The 13,056-nt window shown below is 39.6% G+C and overlaps 1 protein-coding gene across 3 annotated transcripts in view; it reads left to right on the forward strand.

The window, feature by feature from the left end:
* Window positions 1-13,056, forward strand: part of MCF2L2 (MCF.2 cell line derived transforming sequence-like 2) — a 251,185-nt gene that overhangs the window by 94,657 nt on the left and 143,472 nt on the right. For all 3 annotated transcript variants that reach the window (XM_032339584.1, XM_032339564.1, XM_032339575.1), the window contains exons 6-7: window positions 6,382-6,498; window positions 10,387-10,536. In XM_032339584.1, coding sequence (XP_032195475.1) covers window positions 6,382-6,498; window positions 10,387-10,536 — 267 coding nt within the window. The remainder of the gene's footprint in view (window positions 1-6,381; window positions 6,499-10,386; window positions 10,537-13,056) is intronic.

Below are 13,056 nucleotides of genomic sequence, written 5' to 3' on the forward strand. Positions count from 1 at the left end.
AGTTTTTCATCATTTGAGTTTGAACCCATTCTAAAAGCACTAAATTTTTACTTCTCCACCCTCCATGTTTTTTGTATATGATGTCATACTTAACATTCTGTTATTCTTTGAATCCCTTTACTGATTTCTGTATATATAATTTATTTTACTGCTTTTGTGCTTTAACCTACCTAATGGTTTTGTGAGTGATTCATCTACTACTTTTTAAAAAGTTTATTTAAGTAATCTCTACACCCAATGTGGGGCTCAAACCCGTGACTCTGAGACTAGAGCTGCATACTCTTCCAGTTGAGCCAGCCAGATGCCCCTCATCTACTACTTTTATTTTGTCTGAATTTAATTATGAAATTTTTTTCATTTCATAATTGTCTTACTCCTATTATAGCCTTTTCTTTTGACTCAAAGAATTCCTTTCAGTGTTTCTTGTAAAGCTGGTTTATTGGTGATGAATTCCTTTAACTTTTGTTTGTCTGGGAAATTCTTTATCTTTCCTTATATTCTGAATAGTAATCTTGCTGGATAGAGTATTCTTGTTTATAGGTTTTTGTTTGTTTGTTTGTTTGTTTGTTTGTTTTTGTTTTTTGTTTTTTGTTTTTTCCTTTTGGCCCTTTGTATAGATCATGCCACTCTCTTCTGGCCTGCATAGTTTCTGCTGAAAAACCAGCTTATAGCCTTCTGAAGTTTCCCTTTTATGTTACTGTTTTCCTTTCTCATTCCTTTCTCTATCATTGTTTTTTCATTTTAATTACTGTGTGTCTTGGCGTAGACTGTAGATGTCCTTGGTTTGATTTTGTTGGGGGTTCCCTGTGTCTCTTAGATCTGGATTTCTATTCCCTTCCTCAGATTTGGGGAGTTTTTAGCTATTATTTCTTCAAATAAATTTTCTATCTCCTTTTTTCTCTTTTTTCTTTCTGGCATCCCTGTAATGCTAATATTATTATGCTTGATGATGTCACTGAGTTTCTATAATCCATTCTCAGCTTTTATTATTCTTTTTCCTTTTGCCATTTAACTTGTTTGCTTCTCACCATCCCTCCTTGGGTCTGGCTACCCAGAGCAGAGAGCTTGGTTGCTTTTTATTACTCCATATTTCGAATCACTGATCTGTTCTTCTGTCTTCTCTGATTTGCTATTGATACCCTCTAGTGTATTTTTAATTTCAGTTATTGACTTTTTCATGTTTGATTGGTTCTTTTTAATATTTTCTGTCTCTTTGTTGAAGGTCTTAGTGAGATCCTCCAGTCTTTTCTCAAGTCCAGCAAGTATCTTTTTGACTGTTACTTTGAGTTCTTTATTAGGCATATTAGTTATCTCTTTCATTTAACTATTTTCTTCAACATTTATTTATTTATCTTAGAGAGAGAAAGAGAGAACTTGTACACATGCACGTGAGCGGGGTAGGGGTGGAGGGAGAATGAGAGGGAGAGACTCCTCAGGCAGATTCCCCACTGAGCATGAAGCCTGATGTGGGGCTTGATCCCAGGACCCTGAGATCATGACTGAACTGAAATCAAGAGTTGGATACTTAAATGTACCTAAGCAACCCCCATTTAACTTTTTTAAATGTGGTTTTTGTCCTTTTCTTTCATTCAGGACATACACCTGTCTTCTTATTTTGTGTAACTCTCTGTGTCTGTTTCTATGTGTTAGGAAAGTCAGCTTTGTCTCCTGCTCTTGAAGGTAGTAGCCTTATGAAGAAGAGGTCTCGTAGTGCCCTGTACCACAACACCCCCATTTACCTGAACCAGATGCTTTAGGGGTATCTCCTTTATGGCTTGTGTGTGTCCCACTGTTGTGGCTGAGCCTCATTTGCCTTCAATCCAGTTAGCCGCAGTGGCTGACTTTGCCTGTTGTGGTTGCACATGACAGTTGTGTAGCTGGGTGTAGATGTAGTTGGGTGATGGCAGCAGTCAGATTAGATGCCTGCCCTCAGCTCATCTACTAGGACTGCAGTGATACTAAACAGCAGGGTGCTCTCTCATGCTGCCTCCTGAAAGCCTTATTGGTGTGTGGGGCTGGCAGTTAGACCAGATGTCTCCAGTCCCACCTGCTGGGACTGTAGTCACACTGATGTGTGTAGTTAATCTTCCTCTCTCCCCAGGACAAGAGTTACTTTGGAGTAGCACTGGTCCCTTCTGGGGGTTTCTTGCAGGCTTTGTCTTGGCAGGACCCATTTTGGAGGGACCCCTGTGGAGTGGGGTGGGGTGGATGAGGTGGCTCTTCAGGAGAATGCAGGAGTGGGGTCTGTGGTATTAGCAAGCTATGGGAGAGTGTTTGAACTGGTTTCCACAGCTGTCTGGCTATCTAGGCTGGGGTGGCGTTGGGGGCTGATGTCACTTGCTAGGACTTTGTTCTAGGAGAAGTCACCTAAAGATTCCTGCCCCTCCTGTGCAGGTTCTGAGATTAGTAAGTAAGTCTTCTTTTCATATACTCTTGGTGCTTTCAGATTGCTACTTCTATACCGTACCTTGGCTAGGTTGTTTGTTGTGTTGGCTCTTTAAGGACTGGAACTCATTTTCCTTTCACCCTCTGTCTTTCCCAGAGCTAAGCCCGCTGATTTTTAAAGTGCCTGGAGTTAAGTCCTACTGATTGTAAAAAGTCACAAGGTTAAGCCCCACTGGATTTCCAAAGCCAAATGTTATAGGACTTACCTTCCCACTGCAGGTTATCTGTGCCCCAGGAGCCTGGTATGGGATCTGCTTCTCAGCCTTCTCCATGCTTGTGGTGTCCCTACTGTTTGTGGTTAAGTCTCCTGGGAGTTTGGCTCCCAACTGCCTCTCTGTCCCTCCTACCTTTTTCTGTGTGGCCTACTTCACCATTTTTTTTTCAGAAGTCCTCTTTGCCCATTTTTAATTATATGGGTTTTTTTACTGTTAAGTTTTGAGAGTAGAAATGGACCCATTGTCAGATATGTGATTTGCAGATATCTCCTGGTCTATGGGTTGTCTTTTCACCCTCCTATGTCTTTTGAAGAGCAAATGCTTTTTATTTGGATGAAGTCCAGTTTATCAATTCTTCTATGTTTTTTGTTTTTGGTGTTGTATCTCAGAAGTCTCCTAACTCAAAGATTTTCTCCTTATTTTTCCTTTATGTGTTCTTCTCCAAGTTTTATGTCTTAGATTTAGATCTCTGATGCATTTTGAGTTAATTTTTGTATGAGGTTAAAAATTAAGGTTCCTTTTTTGGCATATGGATGTCTAGTTGTTTTAGCACTGTTCATTGAAAATGGAATTATTTCTCCATGGAAATGACTTTTTGCACCTCTGTCAAAAGTCAGGTTCATGTTTGCCAGGGTTCAGGGATGACCAGGGGGTGAGGTGTGCTTATAAAGGATAGCATAAGCGTTGGGTGCCTGGGTAGCTCAGATAGTTGGGCATCTGCCTTCAGCTCAGGTTGTGATCTCCAGGTCCTGGGATTGAGCTCCACATCAGGTTCCCAGCTTGGCAGGGAGTCTGCTTCTCCCTCTCTCTCTGTCTCTCCCCCTTCTCATGCTGTCTCTCCCCCTTCTCATGCTGTCTCTCCCCCTTCTCATGCTGTCTCTCTCTCTCTTTCTCTCAGATAAATAGAAAACTCTTTTAAAAAAATAAAAAATAACACAAGGAAGACTTTTATAGTGATGAAACAGTTCTGCATCTTGATTTTTCTGGTGGTTACACAAATCTACAGATGTGAAAATGATATAGAACTAAACATACACATTACATCAATATCAAGTTCCTGCCTTTGATTTTGTACTATAATTATGTAAGATGCAACCATAGAGGGCAGGGACTTGGTGAAGGGTACGTGGGACCTCTCTGTACTATCTTTGCAACTTCCTGTGGATCTGTACTTATATAATTATTTCAAAATTACTATAACCACTATAATTACTTTAAAATAAAGAGTTAAAAAAATCACTTGGCCATATTTGATTGATTTGGCTGTCCTTTGCTGTTACCAAACTCTTAACTACTATAGTTTGAAGTCTTGAAACTTTATTCATTTTCAAAATTGTTTTGCCTATTCTACCTATTTTGCATGTCCGTATAGCTTTTAGAGTTAGCTTGAGACTTTCTACAGAAGGTCTTCTGAGATTTTAATTGGGCTTGCTTTGATCAATATTTAACAGTACTAAATCCTCTAATATCTTCCTTTTTTAAAAAAAAGATTTAATTTATTTGAGAAAGAGAGCATGAGATGGGAGAGGTCAGAGGGAGAAACATACATCCTGCCGAGTAGCAAGCCTGATGTGGGACTAGATCTTGCAACCCCAGGATCATGACCTGATCTGAAGGCAGTTGCTTAACCAACTGAACCACCCAGGCACCCCTAATATCTTCCTTTTATTTCTAATTTTCATTTTTTCTTCCAATTCAAAATTTCTCTTCGTCCTTTATAGCTAAAGGTGAGTAGGCAGAGTCCCAGCAAGCATGGAACACATGCCTCCCTCTGCTGTTCAGTTAGGTAGAACAGAAGTTGTGCAACCTGGTAGGATATATTTTTTATTTTATTTTTAAAATTATTTTAATTAATTAATTAGTTTATTTATTTGACAGAGAAAGAGGGAGCACAAGCAAGGGGAGCAGCAGTAGAAGGAGAGGGAGAAGCAGGATCTCTGCTAAGCAGGGAGCCTGATGCAGGGCTTGATCCCAGGCCCCTGGGATCATGACCTGAGCCAAAGGCAGACACTTAACATGCTGAGCCACCCAGGTGCCCCAGGCTGTGTGGCAAAGTTACTTCTGCCTAATAAGATGTTCCACAGTAGTAAAAACAAAACAAAACAAAACAAAACAAAAAGCTCCAAGTGTTACCATAGCAATTAATATTTCAAGAAGCAAAATATATTGGCAACTTCTTGTTTTGTGTCCTATTAATTTCTAATATTAGAAAGCCTAAAAATTGTTTTTATTTTAAGCGGTTTAAAATTTTTAGTGGTTTAAAATTTTTAGGAGGGAAAGGCAAAAATGGATTCAGGTTTGGATTCTTTCGACTTTTTCTCATGTTATAAATGTAATTTTTAAAAATGTGCAGACTCCTGGCTTGCCTGGCTGGCTTAGTTGGAGGAGCTTGTGACTCTTGATCTCAGGGTTGTGGGTTCGGAGCCCACACTGGGCATAGAGCTTAAAATGTAATTAATTAATTAATTAAAAAAATTCTCAAACTCCTTTTCAGAAGTGAGGGAGAAAGGCAGGGACCTGATAAGGTTAACAGTGATATGTAGTAACCAAATCCCACAAAACCTGAGTTCCTTGAGGCAGGGACTGTTGACTGTTGTGCTGACTGTGTTATCCCTCAGAACCTGGCATTTATTAGAAATTCAATACGTTATTCATTGAATGAGTATATCAATTTTGTTTTTCACCTATAGACTTTGGGCCCTAATTTACATTCCTTCTATTCCAAAGTGGATTTATCACTCGACTAATACTATATAATAATAGAAGAAAGACCCTATTTTAAAAAAAAAAATCAATTTTATTAAGTAATCTCCATACCACATGTGGGGGTTCAAGAGTTGCATGCTTCACCAACTGACCCAGCCAGGCACCCCAGAGACCCTATGTTCTTATGTCCTCTAAAAAAGAGTCAATTTTCAAAATAATCAACAAGGAGTGAAGAAATATGAAGTCATCAGTTAAAGGCTTACAGGGGCATGTTTCAGAAGTAGGAGTGAGAGTTCCTTGTTTCTCTTTAGGAGTGAGTAGGGGGTGTGATATAATCCCTGAAACAGGGCTAGGATCATGACCTGGTCAGAGCCACTGCAGAGGAGCAGAAAGGGACAATTTGGAATGTGTCTGCTCCCTCTAGGTGTGTGGGCATTCGTTCATCGGCATGGGTTTGTTCATCAACCAGATAGTTAATTCATAAAAATCCACTCCCTATTATCTCCAGATTTCCTCCATGAAGCATATATTGGGGCGTATCAGCCTTCCTCATGGGAGGCATCAGTGTAGTAAATCTTTTTAACACACACTCCTCAGTATGTGCCAGTATTCTAATTTTATTTTGATATTCACCAGCCTACCCCTTACTGGGCTTCTCATTGCAGAATTTTAGGTCTCAATATAACACTTGATTTTGGTGCCTGAAGAGTATACTTAAGCTTGGTAACTTGTGACAAAAATCCACCTAAAGTAGGACCTGACTTCTGGGTAGCTTAGAACGGAGTCCTCTGAACCAGGTCACCATTTTGTCACAGACTGTACAACCTTTGGTACTCCTCGCTTAAGTGGGGAAAATGTAAAGGGAATATAAAACATTTCTATGCTGGATGTAGTAACTCCTTGTACATGAATTCCTGATTAGGCAAAGTTCAAGTGCTGTTTAAGTAATAATAGAACCTAGATAAGCTACTCTTCAATTATCTGTGAGGAATATATTGATTTTTTTTCTCTATAGATTGTTATGTTAAACTCTGTGTCTGACCTTCATGGCTACATTGACAAAAGCCAACTGACAGAGGACTTAGGGGGAACTTTGGAATACCGCCACAGTCAGTGGATAAATCATCGAACTGTGAGTACCAACTTATGTGCCATTTACATTTTCTCTCCTTGTTTTTGAGAAGACGGGGCAGTTAAAGATCAACTGGTGGGTGGTCATTGCCCACTGGGATGATTAGATTTTCTAAGCCACAGGTGGGGGAGAAATGGGGCAGAAGGGAAGAAGCTGTGGCTTGTCCTACTATCTCCCTTGGCCTCACCTCATCATCTAGCATGGGGTTTTAGGGAGACTTGACTTGGAATGCACCTGGGGAGTTTTCAACGCACCAGCACCCTGCTATACCTCAGAGAAACTAATTTGCTTGATCAGGGTTGTGTCTCAGACATTAGCATTCCACAAAACTCCCCAGATGATTCTAATGTACAGAAAGATAAAACCCACCGAGTCAGAAGGAGCTGTATTTGAATATTGTCACCATTACTTATTGTCTGACCTTTGCTCGGTTGTTAAACCTCTTTCAGCTTGTTTTCTCCTGTTAAAATGGAACTAGCAGTAGTTTTCAGCTGGGGGCAGTTTTAGACAGATTTTTTTTTAAATATTTTACTTATTTATTTGACAGGCAGAGATTACAAGTAGGCAGAGAGGCAGGCAGAGAGAGAGGAGGAAGCAGGCTCCCTGCCAAGCAGAGAGCCCAATGCGGGGCTCAATCCCAGGACACTGGGATCATGACCCGAGCCGAAGGCAGAGGCTTTAACCCACTGAGCCACCCAGGCACCCCTAGACAAATTTTTTTTTTATAGTCATAACTTGGGAAGAGCAATGTTATTGGCACCTAGTGCTGGGTAGGAGGCAGAGATGCATCTCACGCATGAGACAGCCCCCTACAACAAAGAATTGTCTGGCTCAAATGTCAATAGTGCCAATGATGAGAAACCTCAGACTGACAGAAGCCGTCTGAGAGTCGGATGTGAGACAGAGTGATGTAATGTGCGTAAAAGCACCTGACATAAAGTATTTTACTTGATTCACAAACAGTAATGGTTACTATGCTAAACTAAAGGGTCAGTAATATGGAGGAAAAAGTGGGATTGAAACTCAAATAATGAGTGTTTCTGTATAAAGCTGCCATTCCCCTTTCCCACTCTCATAGATATCCCCCAAATGCTCAAAATGACTAGGTTTACTGAGCTGAGTCAGAAGCTCCCTTTACCACCCCAGTGACAGGTTGTGGTGTCAACCCCCTCTCTCTGTATCCGGGCACTTTGGAACCATGTTGCTCAACATTTACCAATAAACACCTGAATGACTTTTTTTTTTTTTTTTAAAGATTTTTTCTTTATTTATCTGACAGAGATCACAAGTAGGCAGAGAGGCAGGCAGAGAGAGAGGAGGAAGCAGGCTCCCTGCAGCGCAGAGAGCCCGATGTGGGGCTCGATCCCAGGACCCTGGGATCATGACCTGAGCCGAAGGCAGAGGCTTAACCCACTGAGCCACCCAGCTGCCCCACGTTTTTTTTTTTACTTTTTAATTTTTTATAAACATATAATATATTTTTTCACCAGGGGTACAGGTCTGTGAATTGCCAGGTTTACACACTTCACAGCACTCACCATAGCACATACCCTCCCCAGTGTCCATAACCTCACCCCCCTTCTCCCAACCCCCTTCCTCCCAACAACCCTCAGTTTGTTTTGTGAGATTAAGGGTCACTTATGGTTTGTCTCCCTCCCAATCCCATCTTGTTTCATTTATTCTTCTCCTACCGCCTTAACCCCCCATGTTGCATCTCCACTTCCTCATATCAGGGAGATCATATGATAGTTGTCTTTCTCTGATTGACTTATTTCACTAAGCATGATACCCTCTAGTTCTATCCACGTCATCACAAATGGCAAGATTTCATTTCTTTTGATGGCTGCATAGTATTCCATTGTGTGTATATATACTACATCTTCTTTATCCATTCATCTGACCTGAATGACATTTAATTAGGTAGGAGAATTTACTCTCTTTCGAGTGTAAAGCTTTGTGTTTTTTTTTTTAAGATTTTATTTATTTATTTGAGAGAGAGACAGTGAGAGAGAGCATGAGCGAGGAGAAGGTCAGAGAGCGAAGCAGACTCCCCATGGAGCTGGGAGCCTGATGCAGGACTCGATCCCGGGACTCCGGGATCATGACCTGAGCGGAAGGCAGTCGTCCAACCAACTGAGCCACCCAGGCATCCCTTTGTGTTTTTTTTAAAAAGGAAATTAAAGAACTAAACAAAAATAGATTTCTAGCAACACAGTACATTTATTTCAAAGCTACAGATACTAATCTTTCCATCACTTCTTTGGGCACTATGTAATTCTAAGGAAGACACAACCCTTCCCAAAACCTAGAGGAAGACCCACAACCTGGGCACGAACCCTTTAAACTTCTCATCAGTTTTACCTCAAAGACAGTGACTCCAAGAGAATTTTTGAGAATGAAAAAAGAAATGGTGAAGTTCTTCACAAACATTATCCTCACTAGGTCTAAATAGAAAAAATATGGAGGGAAGTGTATAAGTGTATGTAGAATATCACACACAAATAAGTGTGGTCAGGGTTGTCCTGTGTTGCAATTTCATTAAATCTATGAAAATGGAACTGGAGTACTTCCAAGCTTTATTTCTTCACTTCCTAGGATTTTATTACATTACTTTAATAATCAGAAGAATTTACTGTCCTGCCAGTCTTATTTGGCCTAGCTAGCTCTCTGTTTTGTTGTTTTTTTTTTTCATTCATTTGCAAAGTTTTATTGATTACTTTCTCGCGCCTAGCTCAGTGTTAGGTGTTAAAAACACAAAGGTGACCAAGATGTATGTGCCTTTGGTCTCCAAGATCTTCCAGCATCGTAGGTAGGACAAAGAAGCTCAATACAACTGTCTAATGGAAAAGAATCTCTATAGCTTTTGTTTTGTTTTGTTTTGTTTTGTTTTTGTTTTGTTTTGTTTGTTGGTTGGTTAATATAGCAGCTTTGTTTGTTTGTTTTTTTAAATTTTGTTTTATTTTTTCAGTGTTCCAAGATTCAGTGTTTATGCACCACACCCGGTGCTCCATGCAAGAGGTGCCCTACTTAATATCCACCACCAGGCTCACCCATCCCCCCCACAAAACTCCCAATTGCTTCTCCACCAACCCTAAGTTTTATTATGTTATTAATGTTTTTCAAATTGCCTCAGATATTTTTTGAAATAACACAGATTTGCAGCAAATGAATAAAGAAAAAAAATGAATGCACATTGACCTCAAAGACAAGAATAGTTCTCTGAGAACTTAGAGAAGTAAAAAAGACTGAAAAACCACGAACATAGATTACTTAAAGACATGGCATGAGCAGACATGTGCACACACCTTTCCACCCCAGGCCTAGTTTGTATCCATGGTTTGTGTTTGTGCATGTATTAATCATATAATGGTGAACTTTAAAAAATACAACTATATTGAAACATCAGACATATCTTTATATGCTTTTTGTATGTTTTATGTATACATTTTAAATACACACACACAATTAAAACTATAAAGATACAATCCATATCATGTATATACAATATATATAAACCCTTTTTTGGGTAACAGTGTACTTTCTGGATGTCAGATCATTATGTCCATCTTCTCCCTTGGGGTCAAACTTGCTTCCCAAACTTGGTGACATTGGTTGAATCGTGCCATCTTTCCTTCCTTATGGTCCAAATAATATGATCTTGGGCAACTCACTTGACCTGTTGGAACTTCAGTTCCCTCTGCTGTAAAATGGAGATAAAATACCTTCCACTCTGGATTCTTGAGATGATAAACAAATGTATAGCATCAGGTACAATGCATTGCCCAGTGCAGGTTCTCAGATTGTAGCTAGTTCTATTATCCTTCTATTCAGAGAGTATAATGGTGAATGTTAAGCTCTCCTGACTGTTATGATTGTCTGACCTTCCAGGCCATCGAAAACTTTGCTGTGTCTTTGAAGACCACTGCCGAGATGCTCCAGATGTTTGGGGCCTGCCTCGCCACAAAAGAGCTGCCCAGCAGTGTACTATCTGCTGAAGACCTCCTTATGTCCCACACAAGGCGGCGGGACAAGCTGCAGGTGAGTAGTTAGTGGCCTGTCATGGGCCAGCCTCTTGAAGAGAGCCAGGAGAAGAATTAGAAGTTAAGTTCCCATTTTCCCCCTATACCAATGAATTGGCAGTGACTGATCATTTAAAACCCTCTAGATAGGCAGTATGGGAATAAAGAAAAAAACCTCATGAGACTGGTTGGTGAATATAAGAGGATTGTAATTAAAACCTTTGAGAAGCTGCCACATAAAGGGAGACTCAGTCCACCTTTGTGCTGGTAGGAGAGGTGTGTGAACATTGTGTCAAGGACTGCACTCCTATGATCTGCTCACAGAGCAAGATATAATGGGTAAAACTGCAGTGAGGGAAGGAGGGTAGGAGCTGGCTTTTGAGGCAGAAGCTTTCCTGAGGCTGTTGTGAAGTTTGGGGCAAACTAATAAGCTGACATGTTGCTTCACTTTCTCAGGGATACGTCTTTTTATTTGGAGAATAATTTGAGACATGAAAGGTGTTCTGAACTGGGTTTAAGGAGAGGCACCTATTAACTTCATAAAAGCACGTCAGAACGTGCTATGAATGGAGATTCATAGCAGATTCTTTCAGATCATGCAGTAAAGCAAAGTCTTCCCTGGGCTTACAGGATGGGCGTCAGCTCTTTTCTGCCTCCAGAAGCACAAACGGACCATATCCATTATTTCACAGGACACCAGAACTCCACAGGGCAGCAAACAGTATTTGAAGATAGATACATCTTAGCATTACATGTATTCTTGCTTCCCGGAGTTTGGTAAGAGCTGACCTCTTTTATCTATGGCCCTAGAGTTACCAAAATGCTTTGCTATGTGGTTGATTTGTTCATTTAAGCAACATTTATTGATGACCTACCCCTACATGCCAGGAAAACAAATGAAATAAAAAATATCCTACTGGAATTTTGTTTGAGTTTGTGTTGAATCTCTAGTTCAGTTTTGGGAATATAGACATTTTGACAATATTGAATTTCAAGGTCCATTAAAAAACATGGTACGTCTGTCAATTTCTTTCTTTAGTCTCTTTTTGTAGTGTTATATAATTACCAGTGTGGAGATCTTGAACAGCTTTTAGCAGATTTGTCCCTCAGTAATTTGCATTTTTCTACTATTGTAAATGGTCATTTTTAAATTTCAATTACCATGTATTCATTATTCTTAAATTCAAGCTCAATTGATTTTTGAATAACATTCTTATCCAGCAAGCTTGCTAAACTTACTAGTTCTGGTAAATTTTTTTGTAAACGCCATAGGATTTCATAACGGTCCGGTTTGAAAATAAAGAAGTTTTTCTAACTCCTTTCCATTCTATAAATAAATAAATAAATAAATAAATAAATAAATGTAAACTCAAAGAACACAGAGCTGAATTAGGGGAGTCTCCAGAGTAGTAGTGAAGGCAAATTAATTCTTCCATGTGCCAGAGAGCACTGTTAAATTCTTTTTAAGGAGCTCAATATCCAAAAGGAGTTTAAAACGTACTTTCTACATTACTCTGCATAGTTAAAAGATCTGGTTTGACACTGGGAAAACCTGAAAGCATCCTAGAAATTTTCCCAGGATATATCTCTGACGAGCTTGAAAAACACACACAACTTAGCAAACCCATCTTGTTCCCATGTGTTTTTTACACTTGCTTTTACACGTGGATGGAGACTTAGAGCACATCTTTAGAACAGGTGCATGCAGGAGTCCCAGACTTTTCTGCATATTGGGTTTTTCTCCATGGAGAACTTCCATTTCCTGATGAAAGGTGACTAACAAGCTATAAGCCATCTCTTGGTTTACAAACAGTATGGCGGCATGCACCCAGCTGCCACTAAGACCCTGTCTGCACAAGGGGGAAATTCACAGAAACTCCCACGGACTTCTATATATTTTCCTAGAAGCCAGTCCCTGAACTCCTGTATCCTGAATGCTGACAGTTAAATAATTAAATACCCCAAAATGATGAAGGGTATTTTCTCTTTGTGGGAACAAAAACCTGCTTAAACTCTTTGGGCCATGTGACAACTGGATAACCACATGGCAAAGAAGGAAATTGGATGCTTATCTCACATCCCATATAAAAATAAACCAGAATTGGTCAAGGGGCTTTAAATGTAAATCCTAAAACTTTTAGGAAAAAATACAGTTGTATGTTTTCATGACCTTACATCAGTTCCATAGATATAATGTCAAAAGAACAAACACCTAGAGAAAATAAATAAACTGGACATCACCAAAATTAAGAACTTTTGTGCTTCAAAGGACACTATCAAGAAAGTGAAAAGACAAGCTACAGAACTGGAGAAAATATCTACACATCATGTATCTAATAAGGGTCTAGTATCCAGTATATATAAACAACTCTTACAACTCAACCTTTGTAAAAAGACAAATAACCCAATTGAAAAATGGGCAAAGGATTCAAACAGACATCTTCACAGAAGATAAATATATATGGTTATTAAGCACATGAAAACATGTACAACATCAATAGTCATTAGGGAGATGCCAATCAAAACCACAGTGATATAC

Source organism: Mustela erminea, chromosome 1, assembly GCF_009829155.1.
Source record: "Mustela erminea isolate mMusErm1 chromosome 1, mMusErm1.Pri, whole genome shotgun sequence".
Lineage (NCBI taxonomy): Eukaryota > Metazoa > Chordata > Mammalia > Carnivora > Mustelidae > Mustela > Mustela erminea.